General features: G+C 47.9%; 1 protein-coding gene across 1 annotated transcript; it reads right to left on the bottom strand.

Moving 5' to 3' along the window:
• Positions 1 to 13,319: 13,319 nt before the first annotated feature.
• Positions 13,320 to 26,326, bottom strand: SYT8 (synaptotagmin 8). The gene is made up of 8 exons (XM_077820025.1): positions 26,224 to 26,326; positions 23,520 to 23,677; positions 22,623 to 22,718; positions 21,982 to 22,149; positions 20,505 to 20,672; positions 17,070 to 17,187; positions 14,686 to 14,819; positions 13,320 to 13,553 (listed from the first exon to the last, which is right to left on the bottom strand). The coding sequence occupies exons 1-8, from the start codon at positions 26,324 to 26,326 to the stop codon at positions 13,320 to 13,322; spliced, it is 1,179 nt and encodes a 392-aa protein (XP_077676151.1).

The raw sequence follows: 26,326 nt of genomic DNA, 5'->3' as shown, positions 1-26,326 counted from the left end.
TGTCTAGAAACAGATCCTGAGTGATGCCTACGTCTGTGGGAGATTTGTCCAAGTGTAAACTGAACGGGGGATTTTGGGATTCAGCCCTGGAAGCCTGCCTGTGCTTAGGGGAAATTTAAATATCAGTGAATGTGGCTTTCTTTAACTCTTCACAGTACAGCATGCTGGAGCCTCCCATAGCACGGGACATGACTGCATGCCACCTCTCAGATTCAGTGCTGTCACACGGCAGGAGTCTTCAGCATGGAGATGCAAGTTCCACTAGGACTGGCTCCTTTGTTTCACAGGTGTCCAAGTGAGACAGCCCAGCATTGTGTGTGACCAACTCCAGCAGAATATGCAAGTCCCATGGAGGATGCATATCTTTTTGACATCATATGTCATAGCGTCTAAGACAGTGGTTCTCAAACTGTGGGTCAGGATCCCAAAGTGGGTCACGACCACATTTTAATGGGGTCGCCAGGGCTGGCGTTAGACTTGCTGGGGGCCAAGCCTCACCACCCAGTGCCAAAGCCAAAGCCCGAGGGCTTCAGCCTTGGATGGCAGGGCTCAGTTACAGGCCCCTCACCTTGGGGCTTTGACCCCACCCCCATCCCGGCCCAGGTTAGTGAGGCTTTGGCGTCCCACTCCTGGGGTTGTGTAGTAATTTTTGTTGTGAGAAGGGGGTCACTGTGCAATGAAGTTTGAGAACCCCTGGTCTAAGACATTAGGCAATTCTACATGCTAAACTCTCCAGTGCCAACACAGCCTTGTTTCCATAAACCCCTAGCCTTCCAGTGCCAGCTAAATCAGTTTGTATGCCTGGAAAGAAGTTCTACAACTGTCACTAGGGTGACTAGAGACAGGTTCACAACAAAACTCCAGATGCAAAAAACCCAGACCTATGATGGCATTGGAAATCCAGCACCAGAAGCACAGAGCAGTTTTGCAAGTTATCCCTCTCTCTCCAATGGGCTGAGCCTGTTCCTACTCCCTCCTTTGGGATCCAAACACTCCAAACTTTACAGTGTGCTAAATCTAGGTTCAAATTTTGCAGCTTAGTCAAATGGGCTTTGTTTCCCCTTACAATATCTGCCTCCCAGTCCCATCTCCTGGCCTCCTCCTACAGGGACAGGCTGCTCCTTCCAGCCCCCCGGAAGACTTACCTTCCTCCCAATCCAGCATCCTTGATCTTCCTCCCAACTGAGGCAGTCCATCCCCATCCCAACAGGTGCCAGCCTGCAGCAAACATCTGTGCACTGTACTACTGCTCTGTCTTCCAGGTGGGTCCATCTCTCTCCTGACATAAGGCCAGAATCTTACCTTAATCCACTCCTGACTGCCTTTGTTACCCAGACCATTACCGTTTGTAAAAGAGCCTGTCCGCCCTATTCCAATGTCCTCTTGGATTTCCATAAGCCAATCAGGTATTTAAATTTTTGGAAAGGATAATAATGTTTCCTTGCAAAACTGATCACACTCAGTGTGCTTTAATAAATGTCAAATCAATATGCATGTCCAATGCAGCTGTCTGTACAACTGAAAGCAAATACTGTTCTGTTGAGCTCAAAGTACCAAGGTATCACTGTAGCCAGCACTCAGGGATTGTACAGCCAGTTTCAACATTTAGCCACAGAACTTTGGGATGCCCTCATCATCTTCTCTCAGTCAGGGTGAAAACTGACAAAGTGCTGGGCACTTCCATCTTTCATGAACTCCAAGTTGCAGATGCATCTTTCACAGTTTGCTCTCCGGGGTATGGGTGAACATGTTCTAATGAAATCTGCAGCTAGTAATTTTCCTTAGTTCCAAGGTCTCTCTGCAGCTATAAGAATATCAAGCAGTGTCCAGCTGGGTAGTGATCAAGTTTTCCCTTGAGGCTAGTCATGGTCAAAGTGTCCCTTCCTGAACAAAGCCCAGAACCTCTTGACATCTCACACCAGATCAAATTGTCCCTTGTAAAGAAGCATTAGATCAGGACATTGCAGAATTCCACCAGCTTTCTCTGGCCAGTCCACAGTACACTTAGCACATTCAGTCCCTCTCTCTCTGACATCAGTATTTTGAAATGCTACTCTGCTTACATTGCTAATACAGCTGCAAAGCCTATTGGCTAGCTTGCTTTAACCAAGTGGAGCTCTGGGGTATGAAGGGTGACCTAGTGAACAAGGCTCAGGAGACCAGGATTCAGTTCCTGGCTCTGCCATTGACCTGCTGTGTGACTTTGGGCAATTCACTTGATCTACCCTGTGCTTCAGTTCCCCGTCTGTAAAATGGGGATAATTCCTCACTGGATAACGATAAAATCCATTAACGATTCTGAGTTGGACTGCAGATTTGTCACAGCATTTTTTAATCAAAAATCACGGCGCAGTCATGGTAAATGTAGTAAAAGTCATGGGTTTAGCAGCTGCTCCGTGATTTTTTTATAAAAAGTGTCTTGACAAATGAGGGGGCACCAACCACCCACAGTAGCACCATTCACCCTGGCACCACAACCTTATCCTGGCATGATGAGGAGGGGAGACTCCAGGGACACAATACGGGGGGGTGAAGAGCAAGTCTGCTCCACACTCACCCCAGACACAGGCAGCAGCAGCTCCTGTGTCCTGCAGAGCTGGGCCAAGGCTCCTCCCTTTGTACGTTGCAACCTGGTGCACAGGGTTGTAGCACTGCTCAGGTGTGGACCTATGGCCCCTCTGTCATGATAGGGGGGCCGTAGCACCAAATTTGAGTGGGTGGTGCTGTGATCCCCACGCGCCAGATCGCAACCCAGGGCAGGGAGCCAGGCCCAGACAGTGGGACCAAGGAGCCACAGCTGTGGGGGCAGGCTCCCACGCACCCCAGCCCCTGGTCCTCCTCTCCACACCAAGCCAGCAAGCCCCCTAGAGCCTTCCTGCTGGAAGTCATGGACAATCCGAGAAATCATGATATCCCTGACTTTTTCCGCACCATGACAAACCTGCAGTCCTAACTATGAGGCATTCAGATGCTACAGCAGCCAGGGCCATAAAGTACAGAGAGGGATCCTGCCGGTGTTTCTCCTTTTCACCGAGCAAGAGCTGCTGAAACAAAGTTTACAGAATTACTTACCTTGTGTGCCCTTGCAAATCAAGCAGTGCTACATGGCATCACCAGCAACTGGCGCTCAGCTGTTCTGTCTCTTCCTCTTAACACTCCTGGCTAACTTCAATGCCACTGGTTTCCTTGAAACGAACAGGCATGGCTCAATCAGTTATGAAGGGTCTGCTCCTCTGTGGAACTGGCTTCACAGAGGCTGTGATTGGCTGGCTCTGCTGGTTCTGGGTATCCTGGATACTGCTATCTCGATGGAGCCACACGTCACAGCCTAGGATCCAGAGAAGCAGCTGAGTGCTTCACAGGCTCCTTGCTGGAAAGAGGGTGGCGTGGTATAACTGAGAAAAGACAGTTCCCAGTGTCTCACGATCTATGAGCAATAAGTGCCCCTAGGATGGCTTAGCTGCAGATGGCAGGGGAGGGATGGAATGTGCAGAGCAGGTTACAGCAAACTTTACTTTTAAAGCATCTCACTTTACCAGAGTAAGGGCTGGAATCCGCTCTCCGTGCCTCTGGATTTACAGCAGCAAACCCCTACTGCAGTCAGTGGGCCCAGGTCTGGGTTCTACTAATGCTAACATAGACAAAGTCTTTCTACCAGTCTCTAGTCTCAGGGGCAGGTCAAGGGTGTGGCTGGAGTCCCCTACACTCCAGTTCTGCTCTGTTTCTCCAGAATACAAGCAACTCCGAGATAGATTAACGCCACCTTCGCTATGCCCGCCTGTCCCGCAAGCACAGGAATTAGGAAATGAGAATCAGGGGGCAATGACTATGTCTGGCGGACTGTTCGCCGTGGTACCTGGATGAATGCAGGCATGCATCTGGCTCTCAGCATGGGTGGGAGTGGGTAGCTCATCAGGGGGTGCAACGTGCAAAGGGAAATTTGAACAACAGGTGAGAGAGTCCGATCTCTGTCCGGGGCTGAAATAGAAGCTTCAGAATGTGTGTGTTGGGAGAGGAGGTGAATAAATCTAATGGGGAAGTGAGCCCACGGGGGAAGGAAGCAGGCCGGTGGGTAGGGGAAGACGTTTAGGCAATCACAGTTTGGGTGGGGCTACAAGGAGGACCTTGCTTTGACATCTGGCCCTCAGCCCTGTACTTTCTGACTGGGGCCCTTCCACGCTTCCAGCTCTGCAGAGGGGAGGCAACTCCTGCACTCTGTGCCCCAGTGGGGGTCGCTTTGCAAGCAGACCTGCAGCCTCCCTCTCTTTAGAACAGTATTCTCACTGGCTCGGCATGCTGTGTGGGAGCATTATAAGCAGATGTAGTGAGAAGCTTTTGACAGGGTTTAATGGAGCCCTGAGAGCCTTGCCTCTAAATGAAGCTGTTATACCAGAGACAACTCTATAACAAAGTGGGGGGCACATATATTCAGAGAGAACCCTGCTGACCCTCAATTGAGGTTCCTTCCTCTTCTGGAGAGTCCCTACTTTGATTCTTTCTGGCAGATGTCTCCACTCCCACCCATAGCTAGAAAAACCAAGGGCCAGGGTCGGGGAGGAAGGAGAGAGAAAACAGTCTCACCCATGACTCTGGGAATAGAACTCCCTGGAATGGGAGTCGCAGCGGAAGGAGGGGCGGAATACACTGTGGTCTCCATTATCTGCTCTCATCTAACCTAAGGCTCTCATGAAATAGGTTTGTGATAAGGCTAAGGAGGTCATTAGGGGTTAGAACCTGACAGCTCCAACAGGGATGACGCAGCGGGTCAGTGCATTAGCTATCAGCTTTTAACTTGCAGAGACACAGCATCAAATCTAGTTGAGGAACAAATGGAAGGATTTGGTCTCGTCCACGTCCCGAGTGGAGGTTAGGTCACTTTGCAAAAACCACAGAGTCTGGCATGACCTATAGATTCTAGTCAAGAGACGGCCAGGGCTGGAATAACTGGCTGCTGCAGGCTGGGACTGAGTGGTATTGACAAAACTTGGGGAGGGGGACTAGAACAGCAATACATAACTGCAGTGCAACGGCAGAACTGTGTAATGCACATTTATACAGCAACTCTCTGTACTATACTTGGCTCACTAATGCATTAGAAGAGTCCCTTGCATCTGTTAGCTCTAAAATGTCACTCTCCAGGCTATGAACTGCTCACAGGTTGGTGCCAGCATCAATGATTTCAAATACTGGGAATATTTATTATCTGTGTTACGGTACTGCCTGGGAGCCCCAGCCATGAACCAGGGCTCCACTGTGTTAGGTACTGTACAAACACAAGACAAAAAGATCCTCCCTGCCCAAAAGAGCTTATATTTCTTACCAGTAAGGTTAAGATTCTGCCCAGCAGCTACTCCGGGGGCCCAGGGCTGACTGCCAGTCAAGTGTTCCGGCGGTCCCAAGGCTGGCCGCTGTTCCAGCAGCCCAGGGACCGCTGCTTCTGCTCTGACAGCACCAGAGCGGACTGCTGGCAGCTGCTCTAGCCCCGCCACTGCTCCTGCGTCAGGGGCTGACCACTGCTACTTCAGCCCCAGCAGTGCTGACCCACCCCAGCCACTGCTTCAGCCCTGCTCTGGTGGCCTGGGGCTGACAGCTGCTCCAGCCCTGTCCCAGAAGAAGTCACAGAGGTCCCAGAAAGTCACAGAATCTGTGACAGAATCGTATCCTTACTTATCAGTGTTTCTCTGGTGTTGGTTTCTGTGTAGCAATTCCCCACTGAGTTTAGCATTAAGCTAATTTCTCAGTGCAGGTTTTTCAGTGAGATTAACACAGAGATTTCTCGAAGGAATATTTCCCTTAGACCTGAACATTCATAGCTCGGACCCTTAACCCTGCTTTAAATCCTATGGAGAACACACAGTTTTCTAGCATTTTCAAATTATTTGACTCTCTCTCCCCAAAGGGGATAGCTCCACTGGTGTCAGAGCTCAGGAAACTTGCACCAATCCTTCTGAGGCACTTTAAACACAGGGGGAACCGTAACTGCCTTCTTTGATTGCCTTTGCGTGGCCCACATTAACAGAATTACCTGCCACTTTGGCTCTGTTCATCCAGTGAGCTCTGTGCAATCTGCTGGTCTTCTCTTCATAGGCCTCCTCCTGCTCCCACTGAAATCCATGGCAAAATTCCCAGTAATTCCGGGATAAAGTGTCAGGGATTGCCCTGCATTCTCCTTCCCTCCCTTAGTACTCCCTCCTGTAGGAGGCCCTTCCTGCCATGTGCAGAGAAAGCTCTGCAACCCTACCCCAACACAATATATTCACCCCCTGCAAGAGCCCCAGGCAGGCCCAGAAGGAGTTCTACACATTGTGTATTCCCTGGTTGTCACAAGGCCTATAGAAGCTATCGGGCAGCGGGGTACAAATTAAGATTTCAGCACATGGAGCCCTTATATTGCCTCCCTTTGCTGTGTGGCGGATTAGACAGAACAATGCCGATTTCTCCCTTTGTGTAGTAAAGCCTGTTCTATTGCAGAGGTCAGAGATGGGATTTGTTACTCCCTGGAGAACACCATCTGTTTCCTCACACTGTCTCATGTGTAGCTTGCAGGCTGGGACTCCAAAGCGCTCTCAAGCTGCTTGAATTTCTCCAGGGTTGAGCTCATAAAAAAAATGTCTGTGACCAGTGGGTGTGTGACATGCAACAAGCAAAGTGGCACATTGGCTGAGCATCCTTCTGTTCATCAGAATTTAAAAGGCTCATTTCAAGATAGCTGTTTTTGTGTAGTTTAATTCTGTTATTTTGACTCTGTGACTGCATGGTTTAGCACTAATATACAATGGCAGGTAGAAATCACAGGGACAGAGGCCTTAGAAATTGGCCAGAGAGAGTTTGAGGTGCCTTTCTAAAAGCTGGAGAAGAACATTTCTTTCCCTACCATTTAACTAAGAGTAACAATAGTGTACTGTCTTCTGTCTGGGGAATCTCCAAGTACTAGAAACATATTTTTGAATGTTAGAAAGGAAGGATTAACATTCCTGTTTTACAGATGGGGAACTGAGGCACAGAGAAATCAAATGACTAACCCAAGGTCATACAAAGGGTCTAAGGCCAAGCCAGGATAAGAACTTAGCCCTTCTTGTTACCAAACTGTTACTTGAACCACCAGGCCATCCTCCTTCCCCTTACCAAGATACTATCTACCGTGGCTTCATTCGGGCTGGTGGATCCTTCCATCACAGCAAGAGGCCTTTTCTTTGTGTTCAGGGAGAAGAAATCAGAAGAAGACAAGCTCCCTGAGCCATGCTCCAAGCAGCAGCAGGCAGGAGCAAAAAGAACCTAGCCAGAACATAAGGACAATGCACTGAGAGGTTCTTAAAGCCAGGTGGAAAACAGCATCAAAATACAGAGGAAGAGAAAAATCCTTCAAAACTGCATTAAAAATTAAAGGGTAGGTGGTTTGACCTCTTGCCAGAGATGATGCTGAATTCTTCTGTCATAGTTAAATGGCTCAGTTCCCCCACCTTGGGTTTACCTTGTATAGAGAACTCCCTCTCCTCCCTATATAAGAATGGCCATAGTGGGTCAGACCAATGGTCCATTTAGCCCAGTATCCTGTCTTCTGATAGTGGCAGATGCTAGATGCTTCCAAGGGAATGAACTGAGTAATTACCAAGTTGGCCATCCCCTGTCATCCAGTCCCAGCTTCGGCAGTCAGAGATTTAGGGACATCCAGAGCATGGGGTTACATCATTGGCCATCTTGGCTAATAGCTATTGATGGATCTATCCTCCACAAACTTATCTAATTCTTTTTGAAACCCAGTTATACTTTTGGCCTTCACAACATCTTCTGGCAAGGAGTTCCACAGGTTGACTGTGCATTGTGTGAAGAAGTACTTCCTTATGTTTGTTTTAAACCTGTTGCCTATTTATTTCACTGGGTGATCTCTGGTTCATTTGTTATGTAAAGGGGTAAATAACACTTCCTCCACACTATTCATGATTTGATAGACATCTATCATATCCCCCCTTTAGTCATCTCTTTTCTAAGATGAACAGTCTCAGAATTTTTAATCCCTCCTCATATGGAAGCTGTTTCATACCCCTAATCAATTTCTTGCCCTTCTTGTACTTTTAAAAATTCTAATATATCCTTTTTTGAGATGGAGCAACCATAACGGCAAACAGTATTCAAGGCGTGGGTGTACCATGGATTTTATATAGTTGCATTATGATATTTTCTGTCTTATTATCTATCCCTTTCCTAATGGTCCCTAACATTCTGTTCGCTTTTTTGACTGCTGCTGCACACTGAACAGATGTTTTCAGAGAACTATCCACGACGACTCCAAGATCTCTTTTTTCAATGGTAACAGCTAATTTAAACCCCATCATTTTGTATGTATAGTTGTTTGATTATGTTTTTCAAGGTGCACTACTTGCACTTAATCAACACTGAATTTCATCCACTATTTTGTTGCCAAGTCACCCAGTTTTGTGAGATCACTTTGTAACTCTTCACAGACAGCTCTGGAATTAACTATCTTGAGTAACTTTGTATCATGTGCAAACATTGACACCTCACTGTTCATCCATATTTCCAGATCATTTATGAATATGTTGAACAGCATTGGTCCCAGTACAAAGATATTTGCCTCTTGCTACTGTAAAACTGACCATTTATTCCTACCCTCCGTTTCCTATCTTTTAACCATGGATCTGTTATCCATTACAATACCTTCCCTCTTATCTCATGACTGCTTATTTTGCTTAAGAACCTTTGGTGAGGGACCCTATCAAAGGCTTTCTGAAAGTTCTACACTATATCCATTGGATCACCCTCGTGCACATGGTTGTTGACTCCCTTAAAGAATTCTAATAGATTGGTGAGGCATGATTTCCCTTTACAAAAGCCACGTTGACTCTTCCCCAACATATTGCGTTCATCTAGGCATCTGATAATTCTGTTCTTTACTATAGTTTCAACCAATTTGCCTGGCACTGAAGTTAGACTTACCAGCCTGCAATCACCAGGGTCACCTCTGGAGCCTTTTTAAAAATTTGGCACTATATTAGCTAACCTCCCGTCATCTGGTACAAGCGATAGATTACAAACCACAGTTAGTAGTTCTGCAATTTCATATTTGAGTTCCTTCGGAACTCTTGGATGAAGACCGTCTGATCCTGGTGGCAGCACCAGCTCCCTTCTGTTCTCACGCAGATGCCCCTCACTTTTAAAGATCCATGGAAAATGCCAGACAATTGTGTGAAGCCTCAGAACCACAGGCTTCATACAAGCTACTTCACAAGGAAACAGGTCCAGACTGAATAAAGGGTAAGGAGGCCCTGTCCTTCTCCAGTTCAGTGCTTGTCCACAAGCTGAAGCAAATGTGCCAGTTCTACAAAGTAAGACCTCAGCTCCCCCAGCCAGTATCCACAGAACTATTGAGGAATAACAGTGAACACCTCAAACACACCCCGTTCCTGGTCACACCCTGGAATGCCCATCGCCTCCCCACTCCAGCATGTCTCACCTGGCATAGAGGCCCACAGTGACAGGGTGTTTTCACCTGGACCCAACAGCGCCATGGGATAACATTGAATTGAACCCTCTGTGGCTTTTCTCACACTGCCCAGCTCTTCACTCCATCTTTCACCTTCTTTTTTCAGTAAGTATTGTTATGGCAGATGGTGGTGCTCATATATTTAGAATTCTAAGTTCCTTTCCCTTACTTAGCACAGTGAGCAAATTTTGACTAGGAAGATATGCTGTCCGGTTACTAGGTTTTGGTTATGCAAGGTTCTGTGTAGGGGCAGCTTGAAGAGAGAGGGTGCTGGGCAAGCCGCAGGAAAGCTTGCTCATTATCTTTGTCTCTGAATAGTCAATTCTTGAGGCAGAGTTGCTTCCTAGGAACCAGCCAATGATGTTGGGCTGAAGTTCCTGGAAGCAGCGATTGACGTACATGTTGTTTGACCACCTTTGTTCCAGGACTGGTGTATATGTATAGACAAAGCAAGTTACAGTTAAAGTCAGCCCAGATTCTGCATCACTGATTTTGTCTCTGCTGGGAAACTGACCAATATTTTATTCTCCACTCCCTCTGCTCCTTTTAGTCAGACCCTCCTCAAAAGAACAAAAACCCAGTAACAGCCAAGTTGATCATTCAAGGCCAACATTTACAAAGGAATTTAAAATTAGGCACACAAATTCACCCATCTCTAGTGACCCTGACAGTCCCATTGCCACTGTGCCACCTGAAACCACTACCCCTATAGCTTGGACCTAAACACCCTACGTCCACTCCCTGAGATGAATTCTGAACCCTGCATCCATTTATAAATGTCACCTTTCGTATAGTCCAGTTTATCGTGCCTTAAGCCTGAGGCTTTAATTTGCTGCATGTCCATTCTACAGGCATTTCTCAGCTGATTTATTTTACCCTTTATTTCATTAAATGTGCTTACTATATTCAATTTGCCACTATAGGCCTCACCCCACTTGCTGTATCAATTTCAGAATGATCGTCTCAGTTTTTTCCAGCTTGTTCAATAGTAAGTAGCATTAAACTCAGAACATTTATTAAGGACTGTGGACAATGGATTTTTTAGTCAAGTTCAGGCTATTAATCTCTATTATGATTTATCTCAGCTTTTCACACCCTGTTGGTATTTGTTTAGCTCTCTGCTAGCCATTCAGTGGAGATCCAGATAATTTAAGATTAATTTCCTTCTCCTATAAATCAAATACTTTAACATCTTCAGTTCTCTCCTCCCCAAAGGCAAGCAGGTTGCTTGTCCCTGCAGGTCTTTCTCCATAAGAAACAAAGAGCCAAAATCAGAGGCAATATGTGATATTCATGTAAATTAGACTCACTTAAACTCCCTTACACTTTTGGGACCAAGTTCAGAGATGATGGCTCCAATTTTCCAATGCGCTATGGCGGTTCTGCACTGCTCTGGCAGTGCAATGCAGGATCAGGTACCTAAAAGATTCCTCCTTCATAGGGAGATACCCAGATGGTGCAGAGCCATTGTAAAAGCTGCCATACCAACCCCCAACCCTGGCCCCAGCACAGGGGTGTGACCAAAGAAAAGGAAAGGTGGCCAGGGTGCGTCTGTGTCCTGCTGACACAGGCTACTGGAACAGTCCTTGGCATAGTTTGGAGCAGCCTGAAGGCTGCTCTAATTTATGCTGGAGGATCAAACCTGGAGCCCCATTAGCTGTCAGTAATAAGCAGGCTCTTCTGCTTGCTGGGGCCAGCCACTGGCTAGCTGGAGATGGAGAACATTCTGTTCTCTTTAGGATCTTATTCCTCACCCATTCCCGTGGCATCTGAGTGCCTTGCAGAATCAGGAAATTAACTAAAAAATTTCTCTCCTTAGAGAGAGGGGTTTCCATGATTCAGGGCCACCCAGCCCTAGTCCAAGTTAGGGCTACAAAAGTACAGCCCTGATTTACTCCAGCACTGGAGGATCCTTCAGGGCAGGGCTGTTACCTATCCAGAAACAAAAGCATTCTGGCTTCGCAGGACATGACAGAAGAATAGCCATCACAAACCTCCACAAACAATTGAAAGGCTTCTTTCGTGTTACGCGTAGGATGATGGCACTGGTAAGGACACCAGTCACCTGAGGATTGTGTATGTCTGCAACATTAACAGCTGCTACAGGGACAAGATCCTCCATGGACTGATGTCATTAGAGTGATGCTGATTTAGATCAGCCAAGGATCTGGCCCAGAATCCTGTCTTCTTAGTATTTGGCATGGCAGGTCAGTAAAGGAGGATATGATATTTAACTGTTCTGTTTTAAATTCTCTCACTTTATCATTTACAGTGATCTGACTCCTTAAACTGTTTACTGTGAGATTTTCAAAAGTGCCTATGGGCGTTAGAAGCACAAATCCCATTGACCTGTGTTCCTAATTCCCTTTGGTTACAGTAAGAACTACTAGTGTAAACCCACTGAGGTCAACAGAGCTGCACCAAGAAAACATGTGGCCCAAGATGGCTTTCTCCACAGCAGAGAAGGCAGAGTGAACTGTTTTAACATTCTGGATTTTATTGTTCTGTACCTCTGATGCTTTTCCAGCACAGGGATTTTTTTAATTATTACTATTAAGAATTATTCATATGATGGAGGCACCTAGCAGCCCCAGCCCAGATGGGGGCCCCATTGTGCTAGGCACTATATGCACACAGAGTAAGAGTGTGTTCAGTGTTCAGTATTTGCCAAGATGCGGTTTGACACCTGGCCAATTCTGTCTTCTCTCAAGAGAAGCCCTGGCTGGCAAAGGCTGGCACAGGTGCCCCGTGGCATCAGAGTAAAACTCACCTAAAGTCTTAATCTAAAACAAAGAACCCCTTAAAAATCCCCAGAATGAATGGCCCCTTGAAATGCAAATGCCGGAGGTCTGTCTAACTAGGTACATAGCCCCCTGACCATTGTGTCAAAGTGGGTGTCCCACAGCATGCTTGGGTGGTAGGGCATCCCTGGTATTCCCATTGAGAGACTAGGTGACATGCCTAAAGTCCACTGGAAGCCTGTAGCAGAGCAGAGATTTGAACTCCAGTGCCTTGACTGCAAGTCTGTCCTTCCGCCCCGCAATCTGAGGACCAGACTCCTTGACACCACATCTTTCCCTAGCCTGCCATGACTCAGCATCTTTGGCTTGTATAAAAATCTAGGAATGCCCTCCCCCCCTCCCCCGGTAAAATATGATTCTGGATGATCATCCCACCTGGGTCCTTCCAGTAAGAAGCAGCCCATCCATCCATGGCAGTCCATATGAACTGTGGTGTTGTTATTGTGCAGGTTTGTGTCAAAGGAAGTGTCGTTATTGCATTATTTTCAGTCGCATGTATTTCTCTCTCCTAGACATGGTGGAAATAACCCACTCCATGTGTCCGTACATCTCCAGTATTCCCCTCCTCACCCGAGGCCAGGCTCTTTCCAGATCCCCACCCACCCTGCCTTGGGTATAATTGTCTCTGCGTCAACTCCCAACCCCAAAATTTAGCACAGAGACATGTTCCACACAGTCCCCTCCACTGGCTCAAAACAGAGGATAGTTACGCTGGGGATGGATTGTAGGTTCGGGTGCTCTCAAAGCTCTTGTCATTAGCCTAAGGTGCCATATGCATGAGTGACCAGCTCCCAACATGGCCTGGGGAACTTGGTTCTTACTCACTTATATTTTGGCTACAATCAATACAGATTGTATGCTAATCAATACAGATTCTTCATAGCAAAATCCCCCCAACTCTCCCAGCCCGGGCTCTTCTTGCCTTTCCTTGGCACTCCAGACCATCCATCCAAGCATGCCCATTGTCTCAGGTTCCTTATGCTCCCGAGTGGAGAGAGAGAGATAGAAGCCTCCCTTTATTTGCCAGGCAAAGGCAGCTTGAAGTGGGATTTCAGCCCCAGGGCATTGTCCACTTCTTCTACCAGCTGCAGGTTGTGCCACTGGGCGATGGGTCGGCGGGGATTGGCCAGCATGTCTGACCAGTGGCGCAACTGGTTGCCCGTGGCTCTGCAGCCCAGGAACACCTTGCCGATCTGTTGGTTCTTGGTCACCTTGTCGTGATCCCAGACCGAAATCACCAAGTCGATGTTCTGGAGGGAAGGCACAAATGGAACAGGTGAGAGAGAGAGAGAGAAAGAAGGAAGGAGGGGGTGCAAGTAAAGGGATAATAAAGATAATGGGGGCAGATAGAAAAGGAAGCAGAAGATGGTGGGCAAAAGGATTAAGCGGAAAAGAAAATTGAGGGTGAATGGCTAGAGAGAGAAGCGTGATTTCCCCATAGGGATGCCTATGCAAAATGTTTGAATCCCTTCTCTCTGTGAGGGGTATGTTCTCTGTCTCCTAAAAAGTACCACTGGCCCCTGAGCAGGTTGGCTGGGGCTGCCTACGGAGAGGCATGTAGGCCTCTGCAGGAGTGTGTATAGAATCAGTCAGGGAAGGGTTAAGTGGCTACTGTAGAGTAGATGCAGTTGGGTTTGTTAACCCCACATGCTTGGTGGCCATGTAGAAAAGGAGGAAGAAGCCAGCCATGACTGCGGATGGGCTGATTGGACAGACTGACTGACTGACATGCATCCCCACCCCTTCTTGAAAATAAAGCATGAACTTTTATTTGGGATTTGGCTTATCCCCTGGAAAGGGAAGGGCTTGGAGGTTCAGCTGGTTGGGCTGGGAGGGTTATGCTCACACCAGGGAGAGGGAGAACCCGCTCTGGGATGCTCCCCATTCCTTTTCATTACCTCCTGACCACTCCCTTGCTCCCAGTCATGCTACAGAAAAGTGTGAGAAATACAGTATCCGGGTCTGGAATGAAAAATGCAATCAGCAAGGTCCCCTACACTTCCCCAGGGTAAATCCGGGGTGAGAGATTTCCTCGGAGGATGATGACATCAGCCAAGAGGGGGCAGCACCTGAAAGCCACTCGCCCCCCACTCACTCAAACCCTTCAGCCCATACCGCCTTGAGTTCCAGACTCCTTGTCTGTCTGTATTGCAGGAGACCCCTGTATTGCAGGAGACCCCACTTCATTTCCCTTAGCCTTGCAGAGCAGCTGAGCAAAGCTAAGCCCCCACCACAATGGCAGCACCTGGCACCAACAGGACTATTATAATTTTTTTGTTAGCACCTTCAGTTATAGCAGCCACTTCACAGCCAGTGACTTTGGGTTCATTGCTAGTGGTGCCTGTCTGTTACTGAATGCTCTCCCTGGCTGGGGAAACCTACCTGGATCTGGTTGAAAGGCACCTCAAAATTAAACGCCTCATTGAAGTAGGGGCTTAAAGTGCTCTTCTTCACACCTGTCTTCTTCTTCTTCCATTTCTTCTTGTTCAAGATAAGCTGCACTTTGACAAAGGGGTCTGAGAAACAAAGAGAACGTAGGCAGGAGTGGAGGGCATGACCAACCAGTATCATTAATGCTATCCCTTGGAGCAAAGATTTCCACAGCTGGCCCATGAAACAGCTTCATGGAACATTGACATTCAGAATTCTGCTAGCTTTCCTGATAACTGGCCTCTGCATGGCTTTGCCAATGCCCCTCGGTCATGACCTGCAGCAACCCCTGCTTTCCAGTTCCGGGCTTCCCCCACAATTCAGCCAATCAACCTCAGTCCTGATCTATGATATCTCTTGAAATTCCACACAGCTCTGCTAATGCACCTGAATCCCAACTTCCAGGCTTCCTGCTACTCCTCATAGTGGTTGTGTTGGGGCAAAATGAGGAAGAGGGGTAGATGCAAAGGAGAGGCACGGGATATGAGGCATCTAGCCTCATATGCTAGGGGGTTCCTTTAAACACAGAGTAGAATTGCTCCCAGCCCCATACACACAGAGGAGGTCAACCCTGAGCCTTTTCCACCCACAGACACAAAGTCCCCCCACACACTCTTTGGGGTTGCCCCCAGAGCCCTTCTGCTGAGGGCAAATGCAGAAGTTGCCTATTGTACAAGCTTTTGCCAAACTGTGTTACAAATATATGTTTGCAGTGTTGCTGTAGTCATGTTGGTCCTAGGATATTAGTGCAGGGGTAGGCAACCTATGGGACACATGCCAAAGGCGGCAGGCGAGCTGATTTTCAGTGGCGCTCTCACTGCCCGGGTCCTGGCCACTGGTCCCCGGGGCTCTGCGGCTGGCCTGGCGTACCGGCCGCCAGACCCCTGCCAGGTGGGGTTCCATCTGCCAGCCCTGGGTCCCGGCCACCAGTCCCGGGGGCTCCGCTGCCGGCCTGGGGTACCGGATGCCGGCCCTGCTGCCAGCCCCGGGTCCCAGCCACCAGTTCGGGGCTCTGCAGCCTCCCCCAGCTGTGGCCTACTGGCCCCAGCCTGAGGCAGTGAGGGGTGCAGACTGGGGCAAGAAAGGGCGCAGCTCAGCACCCCCACCTTAAAATTTGCTGCAGTGCCACTGTACTGGGATATTTTTAAGTCCTGATTTGCCGCTTACATCACTATCATGCCACGTGGAACAGCGCACTGCGTTTGACGTTGAGATTAGAATGTACATGTAAGAACTGGAATCAGAATTTTCTGACAGATTTCAAGATTTCCAGCAATTTGACCCAATGCTTTCTTTTCTAATTAAACCTGAAAAGTTCAATGAAAGCGACTTGGATTTGTCTGTATTTCAGTGGATGGGTGTTGAAGATTTCAAAATGCAGCTCATTTAGTTAAAAAGCTCAGAATTGTGGGCATCAAAGTTTGGAGCTCTGCAGACTGCACTTGAAACTACCGAGAGAGATCACGGAGCCTCTATTCTGACCTGCTGGATGTCCCTGCCAGTGAAATTTAACTGTTTGAAGAAAACTGCGTTTGCAATGCTTTCAGCATTTGGATCCACATACCTGTGTGAACAGGTATTTTCACACATGAAATCTGTCCTCTGTCCCTCTCACAACCAGTTAACAGCTGATCATTCAGAAGCCTGTGTGCAGCTTAAAGTATCCAAATACGTGCCAGACATTGGAAAACTCAGCAAGGGCAAGGATCACACTAAACTGATAAGATCTGCATTTTAATTTAATTTTAAATGAAGCTTCTTAAACATTTTATAAACCTTATTTACTTTACATACAACAATAGTTTAGTTATATATTATAGACTTATAGAGAGAGACCTTCTAAAATCGTTAAAATGTATTTACTGGCACGCAAAACCTTAAATTAGAGTGAATAAATGAAGACTCGGCACACCACTTCTGAAAGGCTGCCGACCCCTGTATTAGAGAGACAAGCTGGGTGACCTTTTTCATCAGCAGAAGTGGGTCCAATAAAAGATATTACCTCACCCCTTATCTCTCGTGCAAATATATGGTGTGAGTGTTGGAAACTGGAACTAGACAATCAAACTCATTCATCCTCATCAGCTGCGGCTGAATTTGAATCCACAACTCTTACTATTGGTGCCTTCTGTATTTCTGTCTGTCTTATTTCCACTCCCATTATAGCAATAGGAGTCAAGCCTGAACTGTGCTGGAGCAGAGAGAGACCTGTGTTTAAGGCAAACCTGTCTACTTGGCGCTTATCTGTCAATGCAGCATCATGGTGTGTCCTTCCTTGTGTGTCCCACACTCCCGAATCCCACACTGTACAACCATTGTGGCCGCTTCTACCTTACCTGATAATCCACTTGAGTCCATCCTCTTGAGCTTCTTGGCTTCCAAGATCACCACGGTGAGCTTACTGGTGCTGGGGATGTATCGGAGTGAAAAACAGATCTCCCCAAGGCGCTCTTGCTGTTAGAAACACAAAGTCAAAAGAGAAGTGATCAGTGAATGCTTGATGGCAGGATCAGAGCAATATAGCCAACCTGGCCAATGCCAGGGGCCGGTGGGGCTTTATGGACTATGGTTAGCCTTGGGGCCAGTAGGACTCACAGGGGTAGGGATAGGGTTACCAAGGGTATGGATCTCCAGGGTAGGGTAAGGCCTGTGACCAGTAGGGAACTTCAAGGTAGGCTTAGGGCTTGGCTACACTTGCGAGTTACAGCACAATAAAGGAGCCCTGGGTGCACTAGCTCACTACCCATCCACGCTGGCAAGGCACGTAGAGCGCTCTGACTCTGCGGCTACAGCGCTGCTGGTACTCCACCTCGGCGAGTGGAATAACGTTTGCTGCGTCCCCGCTGGAGTGCCGCAGCACCAGTGTGGACAAGATGTTGCATTACTGCGCTCTGACCAACCTCCGGAAAGTCCCATAATCCCCTTAAGTCAAGTGGCCACTCTTGTCATCGTTGTGAAATCGGCTGCAGGAATGCGGAAATGCCCTTTCAAAGCTCCATTTCGGAGAAGCCAGCTGCTTATCAGCTCCCGAGAAAAAGCAAACATTTACTGTTTGCTTTGAGTGAGTGAGAGAGAGAGGCGGGGGGAGGGGGGTCTGAATTTACAAGACAGCATGCTGACACACTCTCGGCACCCCAAAAATCCACTCTCTTCCCCCCACACATACACACAACACCTCCCTGTCACGCTCCACGCCACCACCACCACCACCACCCCCATTTGAAAAGCACGTTGCAGTCACTTGCATGCTGGGATAGCTGCCCATAATGCACCGCTCCCAATGCCGCTGCAAGTGCCGCAGATGTGGCCACGCCAGTGCGCTGTCAGCTGTCCGTGTGGACAGACTGCAGCGCTTTCCCTGCTGCGCTCTATGAAGGCGGGTTTAACTCACAGCGCTCTACATCTGCAAGTGTAGCCATGCCCTCAGAGTTACAAAAGGTAAGCTTCGCTGGACTAGGACTATGCATGGGGCTGGTAGCGCTTCCCAGAGTAGAGTTAGGGTTACTAAGGGTAGGCCTTCACTGGCTAGGGTTAGACCTGGGTCCAGTAGCACTGCCCAAGCTAGTGTTAGAATTACCAAGGGTAGAGCCCTCTTGGGTCAGATTAGGCCTGAGGCTGGTCAGGCTCCCCAGGCTACAGTTAGGGTTACTAAGGGTGGGGCTTTCCAGGCGAGTGTTATGCCTGGGACAGGTAGGGCTCCCTGAGCTAGGGTTAGAGTTACTAATTGTAGGGCTCCCCAGGCTAGGGTAAGGGTTTCTAAAAGTAGGCCTCTCCGGGCTAAGGTCAGGGTTACTGAGAGTAGGGCTCCCTGGGGTAGAGGTAAGGTTATTAAACGTGGGCTTTTCTGGGCTAGGGTTTGGCCTGGGATGATAGGGCTTCCCTGGCTCGGGTTAGGCCTGAGGCCAGTAGTGGTCCCCAGTCCAGGCTTCGGGTGGCTAAGGCAAGTGCTCTCCATCACTGCCTCTGCTGCACCTGTCCTGTGGATACACAAAGGAACTGGCCTGTGAATGCAGCATCTTTCACCTGCATTTAGTCAGTTCTCCCAGAAGGGTGCCACCGGACATGACCACAACAGTAAGGATACAGGTTACACCTCATTCTCCAGGGGTTTAGAAGTGGGAGAAAACATCCAAATTTGAAATTTCAAACAACATGTTTTGGTTGAAATTGCAATGAAAAGAAAGGGTGAAAATGTGAAAACATTTGTGAAAACGATGTCCCGTTCTCTGAGCTGCTCTAGTGTGGAATTATAGCCTCATGCTTTGCAAGCCACAGTTCATCAAAGGCCATGTTCCTCTGGGGGCAACGTTTGTTGAAAATGTTGTCTCTTTTTTGTTGAAATGTTGATGAAATTGCCCATTTTTCAACACTTTGACCAGCTGGTTGAAAAGTGGGACATTTTCATGGAAATGTCATTGAAAATACTGTCCCAGTTTTTGGTTGAAATTTTGACAAATTTGCAAATTTTTGATCAGGTCTGCTACACACTCCATTGTGGATTTTTATCAGGTGAATAAATAATTTACAATTAATCTCGTATTCACTGAATTTTACCTTTTTTTTTCCTATTTGCAAATAATCTTCAGACACACCAAGAAAATGTTCAGTTTTATAACTAGGCAAAATTAATAGCAAACTTCTACTTGTTAATTAGGAGTATTACAACCAGGGCTACAAACTATAGTTCATGCTGTAACTGATGGGACTCATTTACATAACTTATGTAACTATTTTATGTAACTCTAATTACATAAGTGGTATAATTTACAGTGAATAACGAGCACGGCATGAATTTTGAACTGTAGATTTGACTGTCATCTTCAACATTTGCATTTCACACTGTTTTGGTTAGTAGCTTTTCATCCAACCAGAGAATAGAAACAATTCCATGTGACTAGATAGCATTGCCAATTCTTGTGATTTATATCATGAGTCTCATAATATTTGGTGCTTTTCTTAAAACCCCAGCTCCTGGACTTCTGTCATTATAAGAAAATTTCCATTTTCAAACAACTTTTAAAAAGTACAGTTCTAGCCTTCTGGCCCTATGATTATAGAGGAACGCTTGAAAATGTGAGCCTTAATGGCTCAAAAAGCAAGAAAAATAAAAAGAACCCAATGTTTATTATTTTGAAAAATCTCATGATTTTGAAGTCAGGCCACGAATGATTTGGGGCGGGGGGGTGCTGACTCATGACTTTTGACTGCTTGGCTTGGCCATCCTGCTTCTTTAACCAGCCATCTCAGCAGAAGTTGCAGTTCCCTTGTTATATATCAAACAGAGCAACTCAACGTTTGGCAAATATTCCAGCTACAAATGTGCTTTTCCTACTCCTTTCAGGGAGGAGCGAGTTATTTCACCCAGGCTCATGGAGCAGTTTACTACCCACAATCCTGGCCATCCATGCTGGCTAGTGAGTGGGAGAAGGATCCTCCCATTCTTCACCCCTCTCCATCCTTTCCTTGTTTACTGGCTCATTGCAGGGAATCTGGAGGGAGTAGCCTCTGCTCTCCTCACTGTGTCTGGAGGGGAAATCTGAGCAACCAGGCAGGCTTTGCTCCCCTGTGCAGTTGAGTAAGGACTGCAACAGTCCTAGCCCATGGGACTTCAGCAGAAGTACTTGCTGATGGGGGAGGTGCTGCTCAAGGGGAGAGAAGGTGGTGGAATCAAAACTTCCATGGGGAGATCTGTGAGATATTTTGCCACTGGTTCGGTTTCACTTTGCCCACTTGCTGCTCCCCTCACTCCAGGATTTGACTTGTATACCCACCTCCCTCTTACTGGCAGCGGTGAGCTCTTGCCACTGTTCAATCACGTGCTGCAGATCAAAGTCGCCCAGAGGCAGCCGGACCTCGCCGATGATGTCGTGTTTGGCAAAGCGGTTGAAGTCGTAGATCTGCATCACCAGGGTGGACTCAGACATCTCCGCCTGGGGAATCTGTTCGGGAGGAGACCAGAAAGGAATGGCAGTGGGGGGGTTAACAATATCACTGTCGTGCTCTTCTGTTGGAGCTCAGTCTCATGAGTGTGGGGCAACAGAGCTTCCCTCACTCCATTGCCACTCCCTTTCCCCCTGTGCTGAAGGCACATCTGGGCCTGGGGAGGCCCTCCTCCTCTCCCAGAGTGAGAGTCAGCCTCCATGGTCATTCAGCGCTAGGATTCCCAACACGCTGCTCTGCTGGCCCTAAACCCTGAGCAGGAAGGACCCCTGAGTCTTGGAAACCAAAGGAAGGAGGGAAGATTTGTTGCTGTGATCATTTGCAGGAGGGACCGCACAGAGGTGACAAGTCCCCGTTTCCCACTCAGACTCAGCAGAAGAAACTGGCAGGACGCAGACAAGTTTGTGCAGGAGACCAAAGCTTTACTCCTGCAGGTGTGTGTATGGTGCTGCACAACCGGGAGAGCAAACTGATCGTGCTCCAGCACCCACATGAGTGAGGGATTCATGGGGGGCAATGGAGGGGAGTGTGCAGGGCACTATTAGTAGCAGCCTGGTTGCTGCAGCACTGGGAAGAGTGCAGGCTTCATTGAAGCCAATTAGTCAGTTTCTGCTGAGGATTAATGACCCTTGGGTAGTAATTGCTGGGCTAAGGAGGCAAGTTGGCTCAGCAATGGGGAAGATGTAAGTGGGAGGAACAGGAGCTGGGGGAAGCTCAGAGTGTGAGCCTGAGCTGAGGAGAGATGGCTGTATAGAATTCTCCTCCCACTGTATAAGCTTGCAATGCATTCTGTTGTACTGTGTAAGTGAAGAATAAATACCCACGTGGTAAAAGGGTAACAATCTGGTGTGAGGGGGTGGTTAAGACAGCAAGAAACAGTGCCAGGCAGTACGGCACACTGGGTAGTCACAGAGCCGCCCTCTGACGGGGGAAAAGTAAGTATGAATGTCAGAAAATCTCAGACCCTGTTTCTTTATTCTCAAGAATCCAGGGCATAAATGGGGGCACGTGGGTAAGAATGGGTGGGCCTGAGGAGACATCCATCTTCTGTGTCTCTCCTCCTTGGCCTCACTCCTGCCACAAAGCAGGAGGAATTTGTTGGAGGCGCAGCAGTGCTCTCCCTAACAGGATCATGTCCTCATCCTGCTTACTTGTTTACCTTGCTCTTGTACATGCCACACTCTGTATCTGCGCTCTGCAGGATCAGCACTCGCTATGTGAGGTCTGCTTTCAGCTCACAAACAGCGAGTCAAGAGCAACTTACAGCAGCGATCTGGATGAAAGGGAGTAGCTGAGAGCATTTCTCACCTGGAAGGTGAAGGTCTCATTGAAGACAGGGTTCAGAGTCTTCCGGTAAACCTTGCTTTCATACTTCTTCCTCATATCAGATGTTAAGTAGACAATAACGTATGGGTCAGAGGTCCCCCCGCTGTCCATGGCCTTTAAATCTGCTGCCTGCTTCACTCCAACTTTCATCTGAAAAATATCAACAGCAAAAGGTTATTCCGTGTAAGGAGAGACATCTGGCTCGGCTTTGCAACCTTCCAGGTGGATGTACTCAAAGTCTGTTGCAACTGGACACAGAAAAGCACGGTAGGTGCTTTTTGTTGTAGGAAGCAACGTTGGGGGTGCTGTTATGGGTCAGTAGCCAGGAAGACAGGAGGGACCCTAGTGGCCAACTGGAGGGCTAGGACCTATTTAGTATCTGCAGCTGTGCCCACCGGTTTAGGGGAGGAACTGGAGCTGTGTGCATAACAGAGGATCAGCATGTTGGCTGGGTGTTGTGGGGGTGGACAATGTGATGGGCAAGGGGAAGAGGTGCAGAGCTGGCTCTGAAAGGAGAGGGTTCGGGATGCTGTGAAGGAGAAGAATCTGACGATACAAGAAAAAGGCATTTCCTGCATCTTCCATCAGTACTAGGTGGCTCACCCTGGCGTAGCAAGTCCTACCTCCTGGCTACGAAAGTTATACTCCAGGGAATACTGCAGCCTTCCTCGCTTCTCATTCTCGAGTCCAGACTCCAAATCTTCCATATCTGGCTGGACCTACAGAAAGAAAGCAGCAGAATGTCTTCTGAAATAACATTGCTCGTGAAGATTCAAGACTGGGATCTCTGGGATTTCTCCATGGCTGGAGACTTGGGGCAACAATGCAGTTCTCTAACCATGTCACCATATTCCAGAGATGATGCTGCCAGCCCAAGCTGCTTGCTCCTTCCTGAGCAGATAAGAGTGAACCCCAAGTTCATTACATTGTACTGCAGTGTGCTGCAATCCTGGAGGTCACTGTTTTAAAGTCATGTTTAGATTGTGACAAATGATGAAAGGATCCCTATTACATTCTGGGAGTATGAGTCTGCAGACCGGCCACACTGAAGTGAACCAAGCAAACAAAAATCAGGACAGCCTCAGCATTATGCAAGGCTCCATTAATAAGCCCAAAAAGGGACACTGGTACAGCTTATTCTGCCACACTAAACATAGATCTCTCTCATGCTGGCTGCTCCCAGACTCAAAGACAGTCTGTACTTCCGTTTTTCTTCCTCTGTTTCCATAGCTGATTAATTTGGAGCTCATGAAAATGAGTAACTCATAGCACTGGTGCAGAGGAAGTTCTCCATACACATCTGTGCTAAACCATCCTTATTCTGGCCCGCAGCAGACATTGCTAACTTAGCTTGAGGTCGTTTCTGAACAGAAGCTGCCCCAGTGGTGTGTCCATGGCAAAACCCGTAAGTTCTTGGCTCTCCAGCCTTGTCACTCAGTTCACTAGAACGTGCTGCTGCTTTCTGAGTGCCTCTGCATGCTGTAGAGTAAGGCGGAGGAGGGGCAATGGGCGGAGCATACCAGGCTGGCAGTGGTGGAGCCATTGATGTTTTGCAAGTTGAGTTTCTCCTTCTTCTTGTGCTTCTTCTTGCAACAGCAGCACTTGATGATGCAGATGAGGAAGAGGATGAGGAGAAGGCCTGCCGCAATTGCAATGACGATGAGAGCCCATTTGGGTACTGTTGCACCGTTTTGGAGACAAAGAGAGAAAGAAATGGGGTTAGATCACTTTTTAGGGAATGCCTGTCTAGATAATCCCTGTTTCTAGGGAGAGAATGTTATCAGGACTCCTGAGTTATCATCTGAGCCCTGGGCACATCACTTAAGGCCCAAATGGTGGACTTTAGGCACCTACATTCACATTTAGGCACCTAAATAAAAGTGGCCTGATTTTCAGAGATGTTGAGCTTTTGCAACCCGCCTCCACCCCCAAACTAACTCAGAGCTGTGTGTGATCAGCACTTCTGAAACTGAGGCCACTGTGACTGATCTGCTGCAATATGGATTAATTAATTGTCTAATGTTTGGCACACCCATCTGAAAAGTCTGGCCTTACCTTCCCTGTGCCTAAGCTCCCTAGCTGTCGGGGGTGGGGGGGAATAATACTCCACTACCCCCTAGGGATGGAGTGAGGGTTAATTCATTCATGTTTGTACAGTGCTTTGAGACCAATGGAAGAAGTGAGAAGTATCAAAAAGGCCAAACGGTCGATGTAAGTTCATTTCAAACATGGGTAGCTGGGTAGAGAAACTGGCTGAGATTTTCAGAGCAATCTAGGTGATTTAAGTGTAGGCAAGTCCTGAAATGCTACAGTAAATGCTCACTACAGCAACCGGAGGGGTTCTCCTGTTGGCATAGTTAATCTACCTCCCCAAAAGGCTGTAGCTAGCTCAGCGGAAAAATTCTTCCATCGACCTACTGCTGTCTACACTGGGGGTTAGGTCAGCTTAACGTAGCTGGGGCAACTTCCCTGTTTAGTGTCAAGCTGGCCTTAGACACTTACCTCCTATTGAAATTAATGGGAGCTATCTATCTAAATCTCCTAGGCTGCTCTGAAAATCTCATCCACTGGTTGACTGGGTTAGCAGTTTGTGCCATGGGGAGAAGGAAAGACCCAAATGCAGAAGCAACTCCACTCGTTCAAGCCAATAGCACCTCCGATATTGCATTCACTATCCCTCGCAGCCTGTTTTATCCCAATGTAGCATGTCCTACTAGCACTGCAGTGCTGATTGTTCTCATCTTCACAAGGAGACGGCAGTAAGCAAACAGGTCACATCCTGCACAAACACTGCCATGTCCTTTAAATCCCACTGCCTACACCCCAGCAGGTCCCTTTATGTGCTTCCTGATCATCACGTGCTTCGGAGAGACCAAGAAGTAGTGAAGGGGTTGTGAATATCAGATCCAGCAGTGACACATGTTATGTTCCCAGCCATCATTAAATGATATGTCATTTTGGTGGCGGAGGTGCCTCTGTTTGAGGAATCAGTGCAGGTCAGTGTGACAGAACCAGCATCGTATCTGTGGGAATTCATATTTGTTTAGAGGTTGAGATGTGAGCGCCCAGCTGAGTTATATCTTTTCCCTGTTCTGGAGATCGGCTTTGCTAAGCTCTTGTACTTATGATCGAGTTTCGCCTGCCGTTCTGCAGCAATGGAACTGGCCTGGGAGTTCACTCCCTTGATGCAGGAATTTGCTGCAAAATACAAACTTGCACTTTGGGGAAAAAAAATGTTCATGGCTGAAAAAACTCACGGTACAGAACATAACTGGATGTAACAGCTGCACTATTGCCTCCAGGAGTCCAGAGACAGCCTGGAACAACCATTCTCTGACAGCCGTGAACCACTAGGCTGTTAAATCTGAAACATAAAGATACCAGTTTCCATGGCCGCGTTGTTCACTCTTTCCTGGCTGATCTTTCTAGCAGAAACGTCCAGTGAAACGCCTCCTCCTGCCCCCCCAAAATAAACCCTGAATGTACGAGTCGTTGCTAGATTTAATCGGGTTAACAGCTACCTACATTTTCAAAATATATCAGAAACTGCCACTGGAGTGCAGCACAATCCAGGAATCAGGCCACAGAATTTTCAGGCCCTCCCCTGGCCAAGCCCCTTCCCCACCCCCCACCCCCCCGGCCAAGCCCCCACCCGGCACCATGCTTATACTGTACAGCTGAGCACAACCTGAAACTGTGGTGCCACTAGGTGGCACTGTCATCATTTCCTAAATTCCCCCTTTCTTCATTACTCTTTCTAAGATGCCCAGTGGCTACGGGAGCCACCATTCAAACTTGAAAAGGAGTACTTGTGGCACCTTAGAGACTAACAAAGTTAGGACAAAGTCATCACATCAAGCCATCCTATCTTTGAGTTTTCACTTCAGGTCACCATGAAGTGGAGTTGGAGGGTTGAAAAAGGCAAAGGAGCTCGTTGAGAGAAGGGACCGCTAGGCTCTCAGGCCAGGAGCAGTGTCCTCAGTCTGCAGGGTACACCTCCCTCCCTCCCTGGTTGGGATTCGGGGGAGCTGGCAGGGGTTCGGGGGAGCTGAGGGCTTTAAAGCTTATGGTGGCTGCCATAGAGCCTTGGCTGGTGGCAGCCATTTGTGAGATCAAGGATAAGACCAAGAGGAAGAAAGGTTGACTCATGATGGATTCAGCAAATAAATTGATCCCTGGTGAACCCACCACTTGTGCCCACTCTGCCACCTTTAATTTACTCACGAGGTATTTTGTTAATAATGTCATCGACGAAGCCAGGCTTGGCAGTAGTCAGAGCAGCGGTACTGGGGGCAGTAGTGATGTTTGAACTCATTTTGTTAGCCAT

The sequence above is a fragment of the Eretmochelys imbricata genome, chromosome 6, assembly GCF_965152235.1.
Source record: "Eretmochelys imbricata isolate rEreImb1 chromosome 6, rEreImb1.hap1, whole genome shotgun sequence".
NCBI lineage: Eukaryota > Metazoa > Chordata > Testudines > Cheloniidae > Eretmochelys > Eretmochelys imbricata.
Note: the sequence above shows the minus strand (reverse complement) of the source record. Positions and strands in the feature narration are given on the sequence as shown.

Coding starts and splice junctions, on each gene's coding strand:
- SYT8 (XM_077820025.1), bottom strand. CDS start 26,326: ATGGCTAACAAAATGAGTTCAAACATCACTACTGCCCCCAGTACCGCT. Junction 22,719..23,519: donor GCTCCACCACTGCCAGCCTG/GTATGCTCCGCC, acceptor TTCTTTCTGTAG/GTCCAGCCAGATATGGAAGA. Junction 20,673..21,981: donor ATGAGACCTTCACCTTCCAG/GTGAGAAATGCT, acceptor CCTCCCGAACAG/ATTCCCCAGGCGGAGATGTC.